Here is a 23,893-nt window from a genome sequence, read left to right as displayed (position 1 = left end):
CAGACACGAAGAGAAAACATCAGGCATTAACTTAATACTATGTAAGAGGCACTAGTTATTACCAATATATTAATGAAGAACCAACTTGTTCTTGGTACATACTTGGAGTTACTTAACTTTTAGAATGATGTGGAGAATGTGTTTTGTTATCTTTTCTCATTGTATCGACAATATTAAGATGTCCTGGCCAAGAAGGCATTACCTCTGTAGACAACACTGATGTCCTATTTCAAACTTCTTTTTGCCTCCTCAGTTTTACCGAGCAGAAGTTGAAGCCCTCCATTCTTCGGGTATGACAGCGGTTGTTAAATTCACTGACTACGGAAACTATGAAGAGGTGCTATTAAGCAATATCAAGCCCATTCAAACAGAGGCATGGGTACGTGATCCAAATTCTGTACAAAGGCTACTTTGAAGAAAATAACTAGCTCTAAAGGATTAGGCATAGTCATACAAAATTTTCAAGTGAAAAATAGTGAGTTTGTTTGAAAGTGGCTATTCCAACTAAAGATTTCGACTTTATCTGAGCTAAAAATAAATGCATTACAATTACTCCAGTGTGTAATGTCTTGTTCTATCATGCTTTGGAAATAGGTAACTTTATGTTTGCCAAGTATTTGTATGTGTAAAATTGGGTTTTATGCATATTTTCTTTTTCAAATTGTTACTTTAAATTCAGCTAAATTATGCCCCAAATTTGTCAAATTTCAATCTCTATGGGATACATGATTTTGTTTATTATGTTAGGTACCTATACAGTTAGGAAATTACTTTCTTTATGGTTCTGCACACTGTTTACCACATGCATATCCTTACCCATGTATATATATACATGCAGAGTAACTAAATATTTCAGACTAGTAACTACTTGATGAATTTTATTGCCAGCTGTTTGTCAAAGCTATATACCAACTTTGATCACGTAAGTTAGCGTTTCTCCACCCTCATAGAGCCCATGTTTTATAGGACTTCCTTGACTTTATTCAGGCTGATTATCATCCACATGTAAGTACAAGAGCCGTAGAGAACTGTGTCCTACACTTTCTATTTTAATTAATTTGTTGTGATTTCCCTAAAATGTCAAAATATAGCAGAAAATCATATCACCCTGCCAAGAGGCCTCTTCTTTGGAGCCCTGCATTGTCTTTTCATGAGCTGTTTTAGATTTGGTGTTTTCAAGTTTTTCTTTCACATCTTTATTAGTGTTCCCATCCTCCAACATAAATACAACAAGAGCACAAAACTCAAGTGCATTCTTCAGATTCAGGGGCATGGGTGTTTGTTGCCTTGTTATTCAAGAAAGGCTATTATTTCCTAAGGTAATTTTTCATTGTGCTTACAGTATGATGTTACTGTTGGCTCATAGTTTTACTGAAGAGGACACTCCCTTCAGCCTCACTTTCGAAAGTTTCCCAGTTTTTCTCTAAAAGACTGAGATACCATCATTTTCTGATTTATTTTTCCTTTCTTGGTAAAACTTGACTTCACATACTGTTACTCTTCTTGATCTCATGTGATGGCTATTTTAATTCCCTTTTTTTGTTAATACTTTTTAATCTAGTTTTAGTGATAAAAGTGATTATTTACTGAATCTGTAGTTCTAGAACTTGAATTATGGCTTGCTATTTTAATGCTCCCCATTGTTTTTAGTCACAGCATTCAGTGTCAAACTAAAGTCGTGTTTTAATGTGTATATTATGCTTACTTTATCTAGAGACTTACATGATAAAGGCTAGGGTCTCACAACAGGCTATAATCAGTCATGTAGCTAAGAATAGGCTTAAACCAATCCTTCTGCCTCTACATTTGAAGCTCTGGGGTTACAGGTGTGCACTCTTATACTACCCTCAAAGTAGAATTTTTATGTAATTTAGTTTTTATACTTTTAGAAATCTTGGGGATTAATATTACTCTTTTATTCTGAAAGAAGTATTTAGTTTTCTTTCAGTCATTCTGCTCTTCGAGGCAGATAGCATTTGTTCCTCACTGAAACAACCCCTTTTAGAGGACTTTGGTTCTCAAGTGCTACAGACAGTACTTTTACTTTTCTGCCTCAGTAGTCCTCATGGCCCTTACCTTCATTTTTATTTGTGTGAGCATAGCTGGATGATGGTTTTGTCCGATGTCCTAGCTGGTTCAGTGATTATATTCTGAGCCACAGTAAACTCTGTTGAACATTCATGATTTATTTTCACATATTTTAAGCTTGAATAAGATGCCTAAACTAGTTTTGCAAAACAGGATAAAATCACTACATTCTTCTGGAGATTCTTGCCATTCTTTCCTCCTAACTGAAGATTTTTTTTTTTGCATAAATTAATGTAACTGGAGCATGGACATCATTGCTGGGGGAAAGATCAGTCATTCTTGTCTGCAAGAGTAGTTACATGAGAGAAACATCTTCAAATGTAGATGCCACCAGCTTAACAATTCTTTCTCTATCTCCATTTAAACAATATGTGTTCATAGATACATACATAAAAAATCACTGCAGCAATACAATATATACAGGTGTCAGTACATGTGACATAGAGTCAAGATAGAATTCTTTTACCTTCTTAGAATGTTTATGTTGCAGTCTATGAGCATTTCTGTATGCTGGAACTGTATCAAGAGTAACTTAATCAAAGCTCTACAAAATTATAAGCAAAACATCTACTGTACCAATAGGAAGGCAACCCTAGTTGACTGACTCACTCTACAGAATTAAAGGGCTGTAAAAGGTGCAGAGAATCTGGCAAGGGGCCTTAGCACAATTACCCATTTACACTGTGGATTATTGAACTTTCAGTTCTTAAAATCTGGCACTACATATATGTATGTATGTTTATGTGAAATAGTATGTTGATTTGATTATTGTTCATGTTTATTATTGGCAAAAAATGTTGGAAAATCTCCTCTAAGTTTTCCAAAAATACCAATGATCATTTAGTGAAGATGTTTTTCAATAAAGTGCAGAACAACCAAAAACAGCTTGCATATAAACCAAAAAAGCATTTATGAAAAAACAGTTGCTTGTACTGCTTTTCAAAGATGTAAGGATAAATCATCAAGTAGGAAACATGAAATATTAAAAGACATAAAGACTAAGTTAACAGTCGGTTGTATGGAAAATTAAAATAAAAGTTAATGCTTTAAATCTAAGTGTTAATGTTTTTCTCACGAGGTTTATGGGTTATTTATTTTACATATGTTGGAAGGATGATTATTCATTTTTCTGGATGTGCCCACCTTTTTATTTCTAGGACACATACAGGGCTGATATTTTATTTACTCAAAATATATGTTCTGATTTTAACTGGATACGTTAGTTTTTGAAAATGATTTATTAAACACCCTGTTATGTTAATCTTGAACTTCTTTTTTATTACAACCTGTTTCTACCTGGCTCCATTTACCACTGTAGGAAGTTGTGTTAGTTTTTGTTGGTGGTGGTGTTTTGTTTTTTTCTTTAATTTTTTTAAAATTAAAAATAGATTCTTTTCATACAGTATATTCTGATCGCCGTTTCCCATCCCCAGCTCCTTTCAAGTCTTCCCTACTTCTCTTTCCACCCAAATACACACCCCTTCTTTCTCCCTCTCATTAGAAACACAAATAGGCATCTAGAAACAATAATAACATAACATAACATAACATAAATTAAGATAAAATAAGTCTTATTTTAATGTCTAATATGTAATGGACTTTCTAATTATTGTATGTAACATGACAGTTTGTTTTGAACTATATAAACGTTCTAATTTTTCCCTCTGATACTCTTCTCAAGACTCTATAATGTCCCTTAAACAAAACAGAAACACCCTAAAATAAATAGAAAATACCTTTTAATTTTGTGTTTGTATGTTGAATGCCGATGTGCTCATTTGTGTATTATTGAAATGTTATAGAGCTATCATTGTTTTAGCAAAGTAGTTGAGGCATTATAGAAATATACATGGAAAAAACCCATAATATTTTTTAATCCTTTTTACTGTATGAGAAAACATTAGCAAGGAAATCTGCTAATGGTGTGCCCTGCAGGCCCTTTCTAATTGGTTCCTTTGAACTCCAAAACTAACATGAGGATACCAGTTTAAAGATTTTGGAAACCCTGTGAAATATTTGACTGTGTTGCACAGATTCACCTTTTGTTTTTCCGGAGTTGTTTCTGAAAGGCTCCTTTACACTTGGGTTTTCAAATGCCTTCAAGACTTAGATCCCATGAGACTTTTTTGTCCCAAGAGATGTTTTGGAGAATGCTGGTATCTAAGTTTTCTCTTAAAAATGTTCAGAGCCTGTGCCGTTTCTATCAGAAAGCGATTTCTATTCATCTTTTACTCCAACCAGAGAATTGCATTGTCTAGATAATGATTGGTTCTACAACCTTAGCATGCAAAGTGACAGATGGATTGTTAGGATTTTTAAAGTAATCTTCCTATTTTAAGTGTTTTTTGTGGTGTCATTTTTTACTTAACATATATTCCCTGCATACCTCCCAGATTTCAGGAAGTATTTCTGTGAATAGTTTATGTAAGCCCACAAAAATCTCCACCCTGTACACAGAAGTAACATATCTCTGTTATATGAAAGTATCTTCAGTATCTTACTTCTTGAACTCTCAAAGCCAAATACCAGTAGAGATAACTCTTCATTCCACTTTAGTTTGAAGACAAGATTGGTGTTGAAGAAAGCTTAACAGTGAACTTATGTATTAAAAACTATGTTTTTTTTCTGAGAGGATGAATCTGTGAGTAAAGTGTTAGCTGTGTAGGCACGAGGACCTGAATTTAGTTCCCCAACACTCATGTAAGAAGCCAGGATAGAGTTTCACATCCATAATCCCAAGGCTGATAATAAATCTGGGCTCACTGGATAGCTACTATAGCTAGTCAAGTTCAGTGAGATCATCCCCAAAACTGAAGTGGAAGATGATAGAAGACAGGAGCATTTACCTTCAGCCTCTCTGTATATATGCACAGGTATGTGCACATGCATGCTCACACACACACACACACATACACACACACACACACACACACACACACACACACGCATACAAAATACTAATGGAAAATAAAAAATACGTTTTTCTATTTATCTCATTCTAGTATCTTTTGTTTTGTTTGGTTTGGTTTTTATTTATTTATTTTTCTTTCTTTAATGTAAGGTATTGCTATGATGCCCAAGCTGGCCTTGAACTCCTGGCCTTACACAATCTTCAGTAGGTAGAAGTATAGGCTTGTTGTACTGTGAATGGTTTTGTTTCCTTTTGAAACAATAAACTTTAGCCTGGCTTAATGGCATATGCAGAAACCACAGCACTCAGGAGGCCGAGAGAAGTTCACAAATTCAAGGTCACCATGGACTGTGTACTCTTGTGCTATTACCTTAGCTACATAATCCGACCCTGTCTGAAGTTTTAGTTTTGAAATATCTTTACACAAGTTTGTTTTTTTCCCCCAATGATAGCATCCTGGAAAGCACATGTAAAAGTTACCTTTTCAATTTCAAATAACATTCATAAAAAACCATAAATTTATTTCACTAAAAATAAAGTACTGAAGAACAATGAAAACCCTACCTTACTGAGAATCGAAGAGAATTGAGTTTTTATCGATAGAACAACGAATTGAAAAGGAATCCTGAAATGTATAAGAACAAGATCGCGTCAGTAATTTAATTCGGCTATATGTAATTTGTACAGGGTATCAAAGGTCGTAGTAGACATTGAAATGAGGACAATTGCTATGGAAATTAACTTGGAGATTGGAATTACTGGAATTATGTAACAGTGAGGCTTTGCCAGTTAGTATTTAGAATGTCTGTTTGACCATAGACTTGCCATTCTTGCTGATAAACTCTTAAATAACTTAGTGTCTGTGTTACTGCTAACAACATAGTTTTGGTCACTCACTAAAGTATGTCTTTCTTTCCTCCCCCTCCCTCCACTATATTTTGAGAAACAGTCAAAGTTTACCATGTGTTCATTTTCTTTTGTGGTGTAAAGTCAGAAGCAAACTGTATGTCTAGTTCTAATGGAAAGCAACCTTTTTAAATTTGGGAGCCTGCACTTCATCTATGCTGTTTTTTTTTAATGTTTTTAAATTAATTTTTATGATGCTGTGATTGAACCCTTATCCATGCATGCTGTAAGTACATTATTCCACAGGTGAATTATATACCATCTTTAAACTTCTTTTCAATACATTTATTACATTTGATATGTCTTATTTATTATTTCTTCTTTAGCTATTACTTAACATCTTATGATTCTTACAGGAGGCTGTGGGCTATACTTGAGCCTTTTACTGGAGATATGAAAGCTGCTGACATGGGGGAAGGTTGTAATTCACTTATAGGTATACTCCAGACCTTAAAACTGTTCATAGCCCTTGAAACTCAGATTCAGCTGTCACAGATAACTAAATAGACTATTGTGAAAACCTTGAGATTTAGCTTTGACCTAGGTATAATATTCTACAGAGGTATATTACTCCATCATTGGAAATTTTGCTATTTTCAAAACCTATAAAAAAGTTATTTCAAAATTTTGAAGTAATATGTTGAGATCTCTTTAAGCCACATTTAAAGATCTTTTCAGAGAATTTCAGATTAGTCTTTATACTAAGATTGTATTATTACTTTGCTTCTTTATTCTGACAATGAGATACCTCTCAAAGTAAAGTAACATGGATGGGCCATGATTGTCTTTTAAAGTTATTTTAATGATACTACACAGATTTGTTGCTAACTTTAATTAGAGTTTATAAAGCAATTTGTGCCTGAAACTAAATATTAATTATCATGCATGAGGTTAGCATAAAATTGTCATTTTTGCATATCTCAATAATTCTACGAGGAGACGTTACATTAATCTATTATCACGTAAGTCTTTCCTTTACCAAACTAAAGTATAGGCTTATGAATATATTATGTTGATTAATTAAGGAGTTAATTTATGATAACGTTACTCTTTACTAAAAAGAATTTTTAACATTTTCCTTCAAGGCAGTTTTTATGGCATATATTGATTGAGTGAAGGCCATAGCTGAAGGGTTGGGAATTGTCAGGTGAACTTACCTCCCCTCCTTGACAACTGATTTACCACTGAAGAGTCTGTTTGTGTGTAAATAGTGTCTTTCTGTTTGTTTTGAAGCCATGAGTTTTCTGAGTTCTATCATTCTTTTGCAAATATATGGAGAGTGTATTTGCTGATATGCTCATTGCCTAGGAAATCTAGTAGTAAAGAAATAAATCTGAATGATATTATGTTTATTTCTGTGTTCCTGAAGATTTCAAATTTATATGGGAAATATGCTTTAACAATGTTAAATGACAATTCATTTTAAAGAGTCTGTTAAATTGGAAGAGGTGATTTTCTTGAATTAAACAAATACAATTCTGCTTTTGCTTCTAGTGAATTTTGGGGGCCATTTCACCCCCATCTGTAATAGCAAACTATATTGTTGCTCATTGTGCTGTAGGCTCATGTTCTTTTCGGCTAGAATTTCCTCAGTGCAGCTTTTAGCTTTTAGTCAGTGATGTTGATGAACCCTCACAATATTCAACAGTGGACGTATGGTACACGTTTGACTATAGTGCAGTGAATTATCAGCAGTCCATTTCATTTAAATCTTATGTAATAATTTGTGCTTTCTTCCTTAATATTATATATATATATATATATATATATATATATATATATATATATATATATCTTTATCTTTGTTTTCATTCTGTTTCCTAAAAATTACATCCTTGATTTTTATCTTAGGGTTTTGTTTTTTGTTTTTGTTTTTGGTTTGGTTTTTTAAATCTTTTAGTTGGGAGATCCCTTTTGCCTTAATTTCTCATACTTTACTGGACCAATGCTACTTATTATGCAGGAGGTTTTATCATATCTCTGCCCCCCCCAAAAAAAAATGGAGTGTTGTTCTATTTTCTTGTGGTAAGCATTTTGGTGCTGCCAAGTTTCCAGTTCAATTAAACTTAGAAAGTAGTGGCAAGAGTTTACTTATACTTTGGTCTGAAATAACCCCCTTAGTGGCCTGTCATTGGCTGAGAGCTGTAGTCAGAAAGGAAAGGAAATGCTGCACAGTGAGTAACATTTAATTGCCTTCAGCCTCATATGATCTTGAGAATAAACAGAAGGGAGAGGTTCTAGTTAGGCTTCTTAGAGCAATATAAGAAAGCAAAAGTCATTGTTTCATGTTTCCTCATGCCTGACCAATCTAGTTTTCTCAGCTGTATTCTCAGGACATGAGTAGTTAAATTTGGAAAATGAGGGTAATGCAATTAAGTGTATGTTTTGATTACAGAGCTTCCTTGATTTGATAACAAATTAATACGCACTTTAGGTCTACCAAGAGGAAGAGTTAATATACAGAGATTCACAGACTCATCAGCTCTTGGAACTCTTTAATTCCCCTTTGTTGGTTACCTGTACAGAAAGAAAGCCTAAACAGATGCTTGGTAAATGTTGTAACTCTTTCCATAGCTTACTTTCAAATCTCCCATCTATAAGGTAGTATAATTCATCTTCAAAGTATAAGGTGATTTTTTTTTAGATGTTTAATAATAAGGTCTCTAATTATATAAAACCAGTTTCCTCCAACATCCCAAGATTTTTACCTTCTGCAAATAAAGGTCAAAATATATTTCTAAAACTTCATGACCCTTTTTATGTCCTATGTCTTTAGTAATTGGATTTTATTTCATAAAGATGGAAGATTTTATTTTATATAATATAATTATTCAGAACTCATTGATCTTTTAATTCGATTTTATCTAATCTCTAAGTTTTTATATATTAACTTTAAGAAATTACCCCTTGGCAAGATTTCCATCATAACATTCCTAATGAGGCTTTTTCTGAAAGCTTGACCTAGAAGTCCACAATATTTATATATTACAGCAATAAGTTATTTTCATACGTCTTTTTCTCTAACAATCTAGTTTAAAATAAAATCTTAAGCTATTCTTTAATTAAGCTGCCATTAGTTACTAAATAAAAAAGTGCTCAAAGCAGTTAGTTCACTTGGGTACTTCTTAGTGGAGGGCAGGACTGTAGGAGATCAGACCTTGTGCATCAACATTTACATGGTTCTTTTTATGTAGGCTGGTGTGTACTATGGTTTTGATTCATTAGAAGTTGCTAGTTTAAGGCTCCTAGAAAAGAAATTTGTGTCCTTCCTTTCGCTTCTCAAGTTCTCTGTCCCCCCGCCCCCATCATTTCTTACATCGGTGAAGGAATAATCTAGAGTCTAATTTTAACATTTATGTAAGGTCTTTTGAAGGTGGAAGAGTATTCTTATTTTAAAAAGTACCCTCTTTTCAGATACATAGAAAGGTGGTCAGAATTTACTGTTGGATGCAGCCCGTGGAAATAAAAGGAATTGTGTAAATAATCAGTGATTGTATACCATACATAGGTACTATCTCTTCTAAGGTTGATGGTGTCAAGAGTTTTCGGTTCATAAAAACTGGAGTTGGTACTCAAACAGTGAAAGGTGATTATTGGTTATTGAGTAATTAATGTAATTATGGTAGCAAAGCCTCCTTCATAGACACAAAACCTAATAAACATCACAGATCCATATGGTAGGTTTTTTACCAAGGACTTTGTTCTTTTTGTGTAAATAGTTCTTTGAAAAATAAATTGGTTGTGCATGTGAAGTGAGAGATATATTTTCCTCTCTAGTACCTGGTAAATACTGGTAAGACCACCATGAGACTAAACTGAGCAGCCTGGCAGCATTGCTAGCGTGGTTCCAGGTTACAGTTTTGTTATGCATGCCATAGCAATGGGGTAGTTTGGGGAAAGTAGCCTTGGAAGCCCAAACATTGATTTTCTAAAACTCTGATTTTTTTCAATAACCATTTCCTGGTATGTTAAACATTATGCATAAATATCCTTTCCAGATGTGTAATCAGGGGCAATCCTTTGAGTCCTCATTTACAGAGAGCTAATTATACAAAGCATGGCATCAGAAGTTAGTTTAGCTCTGTATGCTTCAAACTCTAAAAATGGCCATCATATAATCTTTTGAAGTGTTGATAATTCTTTCTGGTACAACTGAATGAATGGCTTAGGACAACATAATAGGTACTTATCTTAAAAGTCTTAGTTAAGTAAAGTTTGCAGTGATATAGAAAAACTGCAGAGACTTACTTTTTCTGATAACACGACCAAAATAATATTAGAATTCAAAAATTTAAAATATGAAACAAGCCTTAAACCTGTCAAGAGCTCAAGAGTATTAGTACTTTATATTTGTTGTGTCTTTTCGGCAGCTCCCCTTCACTTATGTGTCCCTTCTTCTGTCTCCTCTTCCTCCTTTTCCAAGCCCCCTTTTCCTTTACTTTGTCCTCTTTGTTATACTTCTCACTTTGAAAATGTTGAGTGATTAACTATTAGGGTGAATACCATCTAACTGAGACAGTACTGTGCTCCAGCTGCTGTCTGGTGACAAGGAATAATGGTTTGAGACTCAGAAAATGGCCAAAAGCCATGAGCACGAATGAATACCTTGATATCCCCAATGCTCATGTGTATAAATGCTTATTTTGCCCTTGACCCTAGGTGTTCTCAGGAAGACTGACAGGGTCTGAAATGCATGAAGACATATTGCAAAAAGGTCCAGAAATGTTGAAAAGGTAGCTACAGGCACAGGCAATTTGAATTGTATCTTTGTATTCTTAGGACATTAGAAAATTTCTCATTGAATTTGCTCATATTTTCATAGGAATTTAAATAAGTTAAAATGCCCCTTAAGAAAAGTTATGTATTCTCCAAGCTAGATCATGGAAAATCTAAATTTTGTTTTAGAAATTTGATTTTAGAAGGCAACACTAAAAATATTTTAGACAAAATTTAGAAAAGAATATAGGTGATATCCAAGTATTTACTATGCATACACATCTCTGTCTAAAATACTTAATGTGGGCTGTGGAAGAAACTGAATGCATGAACTTTTCATTCTAATGATAATAATTTTTAAATATGACATAACCACTGAGTGAAGATGGTTAAATGGGTGAAAAGTGGTCTCTCAGCATGGAGTACCTTTGGTAGGTTGGTGTCTTGGCTCATCAGCAGTTTTCAGAATTATCCTATGTACTTCAAAAAGTGTAACTGAACTGGCTTTAAAAAAAAAAAAAAGCATTGTGCAAACACCTTTAAATTATTTAATTGTAAAACATAAAGTTTTGTTTTCTAAAGTGACAGTTATTATGCTTTGAGATTTCAATGAATTTTACCTAAACTCAAAGTCTAGCCAGATGTAACTTTGGACATTGCCTTTTATTGCCATTCTTGAGCTCAAGATTAGTAAACGTTTTTAGGTTCTCGATGCTCTATCCTGAAGGGATTTGGTGGAAAGGGTCACAGAAAGAGAAAAAATGTCTGCTCTGCTCAGCCTTTTGAAAGAAGGGAAAGGGCAGGGCAGGGCTGGTCATGGGCAAATTACTTCCACCTCCCTTTTTGCCCCTGCTTCAGCTGCAGGGGAGCTGGGAATGCACAGGAGGAATCAGAAGACCTGGGTTCCAGTCCCGGCTCTGGCACTTACTACCTATGTGACTTTAGGTAAGTTATCTGACATCTCTGAGTCTCAATTTCCCTACAGGATGTTGTGAGGATTAAATATGATCTACATAAATGTGATTTGTAGCCTCCCAACATCTATAGAGACCGTTTTTGTTAGTGTGGGCTTGGCCTCCTTTCTATTCCTCTGAAGTCTTGTGTTCTGACTTGTGCCTTCTTGAAGCAGTCCAGATGACTTTACTGCTTTTGCTTTTTCCCATGTCCTCTCTGTATCGGAACCGTTGTTCCTGCCCTCTGCATGCTTCTCTGTGTGGAAAACTAAGTGGACTAATCTTCATGATGGACTGCGGGATACTGTTATCCCTTCTCACTCTACTCTCACCTCCCTTTAATTATCTCAGAATTGCATGCTTCAGAACTTCAAAGAAAAATCTAATGCATGAAGATTCAGACTGTTGAAGAGAACGATTTAGGTAGAAGGAAGGTCTTTTGAGTTCTTTTCCCACCTCCTCCATTGCTAGGCAGATTGACTTGGAAAACCGAAGGGAAATTCCTCCCTTTTCTTTCCTGTGTGGAAATAAGTCCCTCAGCAGTCTCATTGGAAACCTAGATCCTTAATCTGAGGAGATCTGTAGACGAGAGATGAGAGGTTTGATGCCTGTCTTTGAGGACTACACGGTACAGCTTCCTCTGTTAGGAAAGTGCTGGCTTACTCTTACCCAATTTACTTGACTATGCTTGCCTTTTTGGGTGTTCAGCTATGAAGGGTGCATGGAACTGAGGAATATGATATGCTTTCTTGATCACACGCCTGGCTTCAGACCAAATGATCCTTATAGGACTTAAGGAAAGTGTGATGCTCTGTTTGGTTCATCTTTCCCCACAATCTAAGAATGCTTAGTCTGGCACTATAAATAACAGTAGCCATTTACCATGGACTGCTTGCCATTAATGCCTGATTGCCATGCAGCACAGTAATTACTCATATCATTATTGAATTAATTTTATAAAAAGTTTTGCTTTTTTTAGCCTTGAGCCATGGACTTACATTTCATATGGTTTCTTCCTGAAGTAGCAGTGCCATCTCTTATAACAAAAACTTAGTTATAAATGCAGGCTGAAGCAATAAACAAACATTTTAGATTTATCAATCAATGGAAAAAAATTAATGATAATACTCATGCTTTTAAGGGTGCGGAGAAATAGGCACCCTGATACAGTGCTAAAGGCAGTTGGAATTGACAAGATCTTTTCGACCCCCCCACCAAGGTATCAGAGTACTCAAATTTGAAGCCAGTCATTCTGTCATTGCAAATGTCTCCTAATGGGATCGCACACAATCCTTACAGCAAGAAACTGAAAACTACATAAGTGTCTGACCATAAAAATGGTGAGATATTCTCTGTCAAAAACATCACAGTGAAATCTGTGATATATGTTAACAACTTAAAATCCTGAATGAAAATATATCAACATAGTGTTTTAAAGTAAGAAAGTTATACATAGCTGATATATATATATATATATGTATATATATATATACACTCTCTCTCTCTCTGTGTCTTATAAACTTTATGTAATTTTCCTTTATTTCCAATTGGAAAAGTCAAAGGCAAATAAACTTGTTCTGTGACAGTTCATCCCTCAGTTTCTGGTCTTTTCATACCTGCCTGAAGAACACTTGATACACAAATAAGACAAACTTTCTGTGTCTATTAAGATCAAGCTAGCTAGTCTGCCACTCATCCACTTTCCAGTGGAGGTTCTCACTGGGAACTCTTGTTTTAAAAGTCTCTCTAGCCTAATGAGTATATTGTTGCCCAAAGGCATCAGCAAAATTCAGTTTTTAGAAAATGCCTCTAGAAATAAATTTCTAGAATTTGCCAGTAATATTAATATAATCCTGAAAACATTACCATCTTTTGGGCCTCTTTTAAAGATATTATTTTATGTGGATGGGTAGTTTGCCTCCATGTATATATACCACACGTGAAAATTGCCCGAGGGAGCCAAAAGAGGGCATGTAATTCCTCAGAACTGGAATTAAAAGGTGGCTGTGAGCCACCATTTGAGTTCTAAGAATCAAGCCACTGGCCCCTGAAAGAGCAGCCAGTACTTCTGTCCTCTGATCCATCTCTACAACCTCATACATTATCTTTTTGAGTTCATCTTGATGCCAAATAGTAACACATTCAATAGCAAATGTTAGGTGTTTATGTGTGTTTGGGAGGAGGGGCTGAATTAAATTCTGTTGTTTGTTGTTCTTTTGGGAAGTTAGGTATTTCAGTTAAAGGAGCAAGAAAATAAGAAGGGGAATTACTTTTAAAAACCATCTGGATATGGTTATACATGCCATATCCCTTCATTGAGAAAGCTGAGACAGGAGGATGACTTGAACTCAAGAGTTTGAGATTAGCCTAGGTAGAATGAAACCACCTCAAAATCAATAGCAATCAACAAATACACAAATAACTAAGACAAAACAAAACCTTTAGTCTCATTAAATATAACCTAACCTGTTGATTTATCTGTTTATTTTGATTCTTTCATGAAGACAAAGAAAGAACTGATAGCAGATTTTCAATCTTCCTAATGATGAGACCCTTTCATATAGGTTAAGGTATGACTCTCAACCATAAGATTTCCTTATAGCTACATTATAACTCATTTTGCTACTGTTATGAACCATACTGTAAATATCTGATACATAGGATATATGATATGTAACCCCTGAGAAAGGGTTGTTTGATTCATAAGGCTTGACCCACAAGTTGAGAACCACTGACATATTCTTTTTTTTTTTTTTTTTTAAGCAATGGATGGCCTTGAATTCTTTATCCTTCTGTCTCTGCTTCCTAGCTGCTGGCATTACAAACATGTATTACCACATGTGCCTACTTATTGTATATTTTAATACATACAACTTAAGTTCTTTTGAAGGGATTTCTAAATTGCACAAAGGAAAACGGCCTTTGTTTATAGATGAAATGAAAACAAAACAAAAACATTGCTTGCAGGCTGGAGAGATGTCTTGGTGGTTAATAACTCTTAACTGCTCTTCCAGAGCACCCAGGTTCCATTCCCAAAACTCCCTGGTTGCTCACAACCATCTGTAAGTCTATTGCAGGCGATTTGATGCCATCATCTGGCCTCCACAGGCACTGCACATGCGTGATATATATATATATATATATATATATATATATATATATATATATATATAACATATTTACATACTTACATGCAAAACACCCACACACATAAATAGTTGATTGGATTATCTTTCTACTTTTAGGTGAAATAGTGAATCCAGAGACTTCATGCTTTCCTAACATGTTCTTGCTGTCTTTGGTCCTGGTATGGCTGGGTGACAGAAGGGAAATATTTTCATTTTTAGATAACAACAAGAACATAACATATTTAATATAATCATGTTTTTATTTTATTCTTTGTGTAAAATGATGAGCAAAGAGTATAATAAGATCTCCCAACTTATGTTGACCATCTCAGACAGTTGGATGTGGAGTTATAGGTGGTTAAAGCATGCTTCCTGGATGTCAACCTAAAAAGCAAGTGGTAGCACAATGTATTTGTCTTGTGTGAAATGACAGTGGATGCTAATTTTCTTTCTTTTAAGTCTCTCTTTTACTTGTGAAATAAATCTTTATAATACCTCTTTATCTCTGTTTAGTAGTCTGGCAAAAATGACCAATAAAATTTCCTATAATAGGAAAGACATTTAAAAAAAACTACTAACATATTGAACAGTTTGAGGTCAAGTGGGAAAATGTATAAACTTAAGCACAATGAGTTAAAACATAAAAAAATAGAACAATGATAAACATTTTTTTTGAAGTAAATATGGCATAGTGGTTAAAATGTGAGGGCTAGAATTTCTTCTGCTTAAAATGGTTGCCACTGGAGCGCTTTCTGGTCCCTCTTCCCCTAGCATAGCTCTTGATATACATTAATTAGTTTAATAGATATGGGAAGTAAATATATATTTCTGTTTGACACACAGAAGGATTGCAGGTATAGACTCTGAGCCATTGGCTAACTTGTCTAAAATCTTTGCACTACTAAATTGAAGGACTGGTATTTAGATTTGGCACTTTTTGAGACCATAGGGAATAATCCTGCAGTTGACCTCTGAATAGGATTAAATCCTCACTCACTCATCAAAGAACTTGTATGTAAGTTTAATGGAATACTTTGTGTGTGATCTTATTTTTTTCAAATAAGATGACAAAATGTCTTTCAACCAGTGTTAGTTTTCATAAAGAGTCAACTGAGTTTCCTTTCCTTATTTCTCTAAAATAATATTTCTGTGTTACTGAAGTTCAGAAATGAATATGAATGTTGGTAGAAGTATTAGCTGGTGTTTCTCAAGGGCAGGCAGGTGTTTCATATGGGGTAAAAAATCAGCCAACCTTTTCCCTTTTCATACTGTCCTTTGCTATAAGAGTTTAATCTTATGACATTCTATTAGTTTCTGGATGCATCGCAGACCATTATCAAGGTTCAGCTGTATTATAAGTACCCATCTAGAAGTTACTCTTTAGGATAGCAGTCCTCTAACGTCCAGCACTCTGCAAAAATGAAAGCTAACACTTCACCATTGGCTATACAGTCTGTTTTTGCACATTCATGCATAATACACCAGTGAGAATATTGTGCCAAAATAGGGTTATTTCTACTTCACAGACATTAGCTGTGTTTAACGTAGAGCTTTGTGCTTACATTTGGAAAAGAACCCTCTCCTCTACAAATATGTAATGAATTAGATTTGGGAGTCCATTGTAAGGATTTCACTCAATGTCAGTCACAGTATGAGTAAACTGAACAACCTATAAAAGCTTTAATGCAACTGCCTGGTATATTCATACATTGTCAAGGAGAGGAAAAGACTTTCTTCATGAGAGATATATAATGGTACTATATTTCAGACAAGTCATACTTGCAATAATATCCCAAGTGCAAGTTATACAGAAAGTCAATACTGAAATGTAAAAGAAAATATTCACAGTGATGGAGATTCTAGAAATAATGACATTTGACAAGTGACTCTTACTGAATGAGAAAAGGTAAAATCCTTAGTCTTATACAGTCTAGTCTGATACAGACCCAACTAGAAAACTCAGTCAGCCTGTAAAAGTGCAGCCATCCTTTGTAGTAGAAGAGGCAGCACTACCATGATGTCCACTGATGTGACCGGAAGGAGGCATCACCCACACTCGTGTGGCGATGGCCTGTGGTGTGGGGAAAGGCTGGGCTGCATTGCTGAGCTGTGCTTCTGAACACACTTCACCACCCCCACCCCCCCAGATCGCGGCTTTAGTAATGTGAATAACTTTGATGGGTGCTGTTAAACAGGGTTTTTATTTGCTTCACTCACGAGAAATGGTTATGGTTTGTCATGTACACATGGTTGTGTATAATTGGGCATGAATTTGACTTGATACTTGAGGTTGTGCCTGCTTTAAAGTTTACAGTTTTTTATTTTATCTGTCTGTTAACTTTCTTAATTCTTATTAAAGAAGTGAAAACACCAGGAAATTATTTCATTTCTCTATCATATGATATTGAAAATTATGTGAAGCATTTTCCATCCAAGCTCCTTTGCCTACCTCAATTTTCAGTACATTTTAGAAGCAGAGATATGTCCTATGAACTGGACCGATTTTCTAATTCAGCTTTAAGATCAGTATTAAAGTGCCTGCAGTATACCGTATGTATCTGCTTCGGTTGGTCTCTTAAAGAAATTGCATTGAGCTAACTCTTCTACAGTAAGAGCCATTTTGCTGTTATGATCTGGTAATTACTGCTTTCAGACAAAGAATTAGTTTTAGTATCTTCAGTTCTGTTATATTAGCCTACTATTGTAAATTGTAAAAGTAATATAAATTATAGGAGTGAAATAGGGTTTTGTCACTTGAAATGAGTATTATAAAGTATATAAATTATGTTTAGTGTATCTATATAGAATATTATGTATATTTTGTTATATTATGCATAATTATAAAATATTCCAGGATATAGGTTCAGCTAGCATATTTTGGAATGCATTGCTCTTGCAAACATAAACTATAAACATTTACCTTAACACTTATCCATTGACATAGGCATATTTTCTTCTCGTTAACCATTACTACTGTTCTTTTACTCCTAAATACTGTTTTTAATTCCCTTCTTTTTTTTTTTTTAAATCAGTGGTATTTGTTATAATTTTAGGGATATAGGTTAAAGACAAGATGTTCAAAGAGGTTAGTCATGTGACTGTTTTTAATTTCATCTAAAAATACTGAGACTTTATAAGATACTGCCTGTAACTTTTGGTGATCATGTTCAACTATGCCCTTTTGCTAATTTTCTCTATACATTAGAATGTCTGCCCTCCCTCGAAAGAAAGAAAGATAACAGAGTGAGTTATAATGATAGATTTTTAGGTTTTCATGCAGTTTTAAGTTTATTAGGACATAATTATGCAAATGAAATTACTCTTTTTTTGTAGCTTTTGAACCTCTCAGATAGTTTTGGTGACAGTTTTGATTTTGTTTTGTTTTGTTTTGTTTTTTTTTTTGTTTTCCATCACATTGGCTCACATTTTGTTCTGATTTTGTCCTTTATCTACTTGCTGCAGTTAGAATAGTAAGGAGCTAAGTTCCCACTTTTCAGCAAAATGCCTGAATCTAAATAGTTTAGTTGAAGGAAATGTGTAATTTTATTTAGCTATTCAATTTAGATTTATGACAAATGGGTTACCTATTTGTTGAAATCTTTCTTTTCTCATAATTGCTATTACTGTTCCTGAAACAGGATAGGAAAATTGAAGTGTGTCTATGGCACGAAAGTCTCTATACCAAGATTCAGACTTGGTTAAAGATATGGAGCTCTTTTGAGTGTTCTTCTGTAATGCAGAACCTCTAAAAGAAAGCTTTCAGCTGGCTTATGTCTTTAGAGTAGGTACACACTTTCTGTTTGGACTCCTGCAAAGTCTGTAATGTGTTAAGACAGTTGATTTTAGAGAGATGCTTTCTGTTTTTACAAGTGATAATTCTTCGATTTAACAAAGATAATGACCACTAATTGATGGTTATGCTTAATCCATCTGTACAGTCATGCAACATGGGACTGTAAGATATGCTCAAGGCTAGAGAAATGCTTGCAAAGTGCGGGCTCCTACTGCTCTTGCACTACAAACAAACAAGAGTTGATGGTAGCCTCAGCAGTTAAGATGTACTGATTGTTCTTCCCATCAGGTAGCTACATCACAGGCCCCTGTATCTCCAACTCCACAGGATCCACTACCCTTTTCTGGACTCTGTTGGAATCTGCACTCACACGTTCATATATCTACATACAGCAGATATAACTAAAAAACATTGATTAGGCTATGTGAAGTGGTACTGCATGATTTCAATAATGTAGAGGACCAGATACAGCCAAATTTAAAGTAGCCATGAGTAGTATGGTGGGTGCTAGGTACAAGGGCTAGGTTAGATGAGGAGATGTTCACAGGGAACAAAGTTTCATTTGTGCAAGATGAAAGATTCCTGGCACTGTATAGCTTGGCAATGACAGTCAACACTTGTATTATGTACTAGTGCTGAATGAATGGCTTCTCGGTGTTCTCCCAAGAAAAAAAAACAGGGACATAGTCAGCCAGGGCATGGTAACTATGTGAAGTGATGGATGTGGTCAATGGTGCATGGTCTTTTCACAATGTGTACATATGTATTTTTTACTTCAATGTAGATTTTTAAGTATGTATAACTTGTTTTTCAAGTATACCTTTGTTAAACTGAATAGTTGAAGTTAAAAAGTGGCCCCAGAAAAATTAAAGGAAAACTATCCAAAGCAAAAAATATTAATAAAACACCATAGTAAGCTTACTTTACAACAGCTTTGTCCTATAACTTACGGTCCTGGCTATCATGGGCCTCACTGTTTTATTTATTTGTTTATAGAACATATGGCTCAAAAAAAAAAAAAATAAAGGCAATTGGTAAACAAAGGGTTAGCATCGATAGTATGTAACTGTCATGGCACAAAGACTACCCATAGTCCTCAAGGAAATAAAAGCTGAGCCATTTTTTGTTTCAATTTTTGGCTGTTCTGATACAATAGAGTATTAGTGTAATTAATTTATTATCAGGTCATTTACAGTATTTTAATTTCTAACTGCAATATATTATACAATGTAATGATTGATTGTTAAAGTTTCATATACAACTTTATTTGGTTGTATTTCTGTGAATATAATTTGATCAGACAGGCATAAAAAAGTATAGCCTAGTGATTCATAAAGTAGGTTTTTGTGTATGAATTACTACTAGAGATTTTTCCTTTTTAACACTATTTAAAATAGCATAAATTTCAAAGATGGGTAAGTATGTTGAACTTCTTATGGAATTTGTTAAATCCATTGAAAATGCTTCAAATAACTATTAGCATGATTTTTCCATGACCTGTGATTCAAATGTGCGGTGTCTTTAGCAGTAGGATCTTACAAAGTTCTGGAGGATAACCAAGGACAAAATAGCCTACAATGTCTGGTGGTCTTTGGGACCTCACTTTCCAAGAACTCCAAAAGAAGTAATTCTTTTCTGTTACTGGGCTTTTATTTGTTAGCTCTGATGGTCTTGTAGAGCCAAATTATTCCCCTATTATATCTTAACTCTATTTCAATTTTTTAAATGTATGTGGGTAGTTATCTGTAGTAGTAGGTTTCCATATTATGACATTTTTTGAAGTCTTTAATATTTCTTATCCCTCCCTGTTTCCTTCTTCTACCTTCCTCCTTCACCACAATTTACCCTTTTCTGTTCCCGTTCCCTAATTCCCTTTTAAACTTTTACACTGGTGTATTCTTTCTGCCTTGCCCATGGGCCCTTATTTATTTCCTGACTTCTATAGGTATTCCTAACACATCAGATATCTGAATATTCAAAGCTAGCATCCACAAATGAGAGAAAACATGAAACATTTGTCTTTCTGGGTATGGGGTATCTCAGGGTGATTGTTTCAAGCTCCATACATTTATTTGTAGATTTTATATTTCATTTTTCTTAATACCTAAGTAATATTACACTGTGTAAATATGTATTGTTTTCCATTTGTCAGTTGATGGATGTCATAGTTTCTAAGCTGTTGTGAATAGAGCAGCAAAGGGACATGGCTGAGTTTGTATCTTTTTTTTTTTTTTTTTAAACAGATCTTACCTCAAGTTTATTTGCAAAAACAGCATAGGGCACAGGTCATCTGCAGAGTGTGTAGATGTGTCACACCAGTTCATCTGTCTTCACAGTGGCAGAAACCATTTCTATGGGGCCTTGGTGCCTTTGGGAGCCTGAGCTGGAGCTGCAGCCTGGGCCTTAGATGGAGCCGAGGCCTCTGCCTTGGTTTGAACCTTGGGCTTTGGTTGGCAGAGCCCACGACCCTTGGCCATGTAGTTTCTAATCTTCTTCCCAAGCTTTGGGTGAGTGATGAAAGCCAGATGGCTGAGTTTGCAGCTGGGACCCTTTGTCATCTTGGGTTTTACCATCTTGGGTTTTACCACCTTGGGCTTCACAAGAGCCTTGTGGCCTCTGTGCGTGCACTCATTGCCTTCACGTTGTTTGTCTGCATCTTCTTCAGGCCTTTCTTGTTGTGTTTCTTGGCAAAGGGCATGTTCCTCAGGAACTTGGGGTCAACCCCCTTAAGAGATTCATATCTTTGATGCCTTTTCTGTGCCATTTCAGGGACTGGTTGTGTGTGGTGTGGTTCTTGGAGTTGGCCATATCTGAACGATATCCGGCGGCTCCCAAAACGCCTGGGACCGAAAGAGAAAGAGCACATGTATCTTTATGATAGGGTATAATTGAGTCCTTTTGATGTACTGCTAAGAATGGGATATCTAGATCATATGGTAACTATATTGTCAGCTTTTTTTTTTTAAGAAAGTCTATACTGATTTCCATAGTATATGTACCAGTTTATATTTCTATCGCTGTGAATGAGTATTCTTCCCTACATCCATACCAGTACTTGTCATTATTTGTTTCTTTGAGTCTTAGCTATTCTTACTGAGGTAAGATAAAAACAATATGCATGTCCCTGATGATTGGGGATGTTAAGCATGTAAGTTTTAAATTCTTTTATATTCTAGCTACTAACTGCTTGATGTATACCTAGTAAAAATTTTCCCCATATTGTAGGCTGCCTGTTCATTCAAGTGACATTGTTCTTTGCTGTACACAAAGACAACACAGCTCTTAGCAAGCATCCATGCTCCTCAGTTCCTCCCTTTCATGCCTGTTCTTATGATTAACCTTATTTCACCCTTATTTCACCCAGTGTTCCTGAGACAGAGATTATATGATGTAAGCATATAATCAGACCGTTACTTGTGGGTTTCAAGTGACCCCTACTAACAAACTTTCATAGAGCAGCTCACTTACAGATCAAACATATGTAGGTGTGTGTGTGTGTGTGTGTGTGTGTGTGTGTGTGTGTGTGTGTTAGGGGTTATGTTGGTGTATGCCTGCTCATGGAAGGTTTCACTGGGCTTAGTGAATATAAGCAGGAAAAGGGGGCTCTGTGAATATACATTCTTTGAAACCAGACTTTATTTGATAACATAGCTGAAGTGAGCAAAAGTTTAGAGTCCTAATAACTAATGAAGTTGCATGATGTCTCAAAATCTTGTGTGAAGATCACATTTGGGTGTTTCTATCACATAGAAGTTATTCCAAGCCTTTTAAAGAAATCCTGAGAGCTGGAAAAAAAAAAAAAAGGTTCCCACCAGAACTTCTTGTATTGAGCTCTGTGGCTTTGGAAAATTACTTTAACACTCTAGGTTGACAGATGTCTATCAAATCCCAAGTGATGGACTAGATGGCCTCCTAGGATGCTGCTGGTTCGAATGCATTTTCAGTTTGTTGTTCTTGTTGGTTTAGTTGCTCATTAACTATGAAATTAATTTTTTGAGTTTTCAGTCTCTAATAGAGTTTTGAACCCTAAAGCAAGAAGGGAGGCTAGGACGACATAGAGATTTCATTAAAGACAGGTCAGGCCCCACATCTGTTCATCTGAACTGTGTGCTGTATAAAGTGGATGGGGATGCAGTGACCACTCAACTGTCCTCCTGCAGACCATAGTGGGTATTGCATGTAAGCAGTGTTGGCCCTCAGCTGTACTGCAGGAGGAATTAAGAAGTTAATGAAGGCAAAGATTGTTCTTTGACAGTAATTGAAAAGAAGACCCTGCCCTCAAATGATATGACAGACTTTGAAGACTCCCCATGAAAGAGGAGCAGAAAGGGGATGGGCTAGGGTTTGGTGGGGGTGGTAAGGGAAGATGGCAGGGTGAGGGAACTGTGATTGTCATGTAAAACAACCTTGTTTCAAATTTAAATAAAAAAAGGAAAAAAATTAAAAGTAAGCTATCAGAATCTCAGTTTTTGACTGCTACTTTATATAAAAAAATTGTGAAGACATCAAATTATGTAAAAGAAATTTCATGGTTGGTCATCTCTGTAACACTAATTGGCTCTAGTGAGTACAGTCTGAATCTTTTAAGCCCAAAAGAGACAGCTTTTTCAATAGCAATATCATTTTTATTAGGCAGTTGCTCAGCACATGTGGTGTCCAACTTCTGACGAAGTGTTTCATTGCAAAGCAAGGACCTTCCAGACGTTCTCCAGCCAGTTATGCAGCTGGGTGTAGAGAAAATTAACATTCTGTTCCCATCCCTGCAATAATTACTTCCTCTCCCAAAGTACCAGATATATTTTCATCCTTTTCAGTTAATATGCAAAGCTTTAAGTGTTGTCATTTGTCATAAAATTAAGTATATCTCCTTTTCAAATTTGCAGTAATATTTGATAATCATCATTCAGAACAGTGCCCAGAATAATAAAATGATAGCTCTCTCCTTTCTCAAGAACTTTTAAACTTCTCTTTCTGCATTTTAATTGCTGTGCAGAGTTCCAGATCTGAGGCCCCTAAAACAGTTTGAGATTGACCTTTGAAAGGGGTTTGGGAAAAGGCGAGCTATCGGACATTTTTCTCTAAGAAGTGGCTACTGAATTACATCATATGAATTGTTAGAGTTCTCCTTGAAAATGATCATTAATTTTTGGCTTACATGCAGATGGAGACTGAGATTTAAACAGTAGTGTTTGAATTCAAACTAAATCTGTCTTACTTGTCTTAGATCTATTGGTTCCCAGACTTCAGTATCCTTTCTAAAAAGTGTACAATATGGTGCTTTCTTTTGAATAATGTGAAGGATGTCTAATAATGAGAAGAAGGTTCATGCCTAATACTAGCTATCACTGTTAAATAATAGGATTTCTTTGTCAGAATGTCTTAGCATCTCTCTTTCTAT

At 35.2% G+C, this 23,893-nt stretch overlaps 1 protein-coding gene across 2 annotated transcripts in view; it reads left to right on the top strand.

Annotated features, from left to right (window-relative positions):
* Positions 1 to 23,893, top strand: part of Tdrd3 (tudor domain containing 3) — a 123,418-nt gene that overhangs the window by 92,803 nt on the left and 6,722 nt on the right. For both annotated transcript variants that reach the window (XM_051195310.1, XM_051195311.1), the window contains one exon: positions 254 to 379. In XM_051195310.1, the coding sequence (XP_051051267.1) occupies positions 254 to 379 (126 nt within the window). The remainder of the gene's footprint in view (positions 1 to 253; positions 380 to 23,893) is intronic.

Source organism: Phodopus roborovskii, unplaced genomic scaffold (genome assembly GCF_943737965.1).
Source record: "Phodopus roborovskii unplaced genomic scaffold, PHOROB, whole genome shotgun sequence".
Taxonomy (NCBI): Eukaryota; Metazoa; Chordata; class Mammalia; order Rodentia; family Cricetidae; genus Phodopus; species Phodopus roborovskii.
Note: the sequence above shows the minus strand (reverse complement) of the source record. Positions and strands in the feature narration are given on the sequence as shown.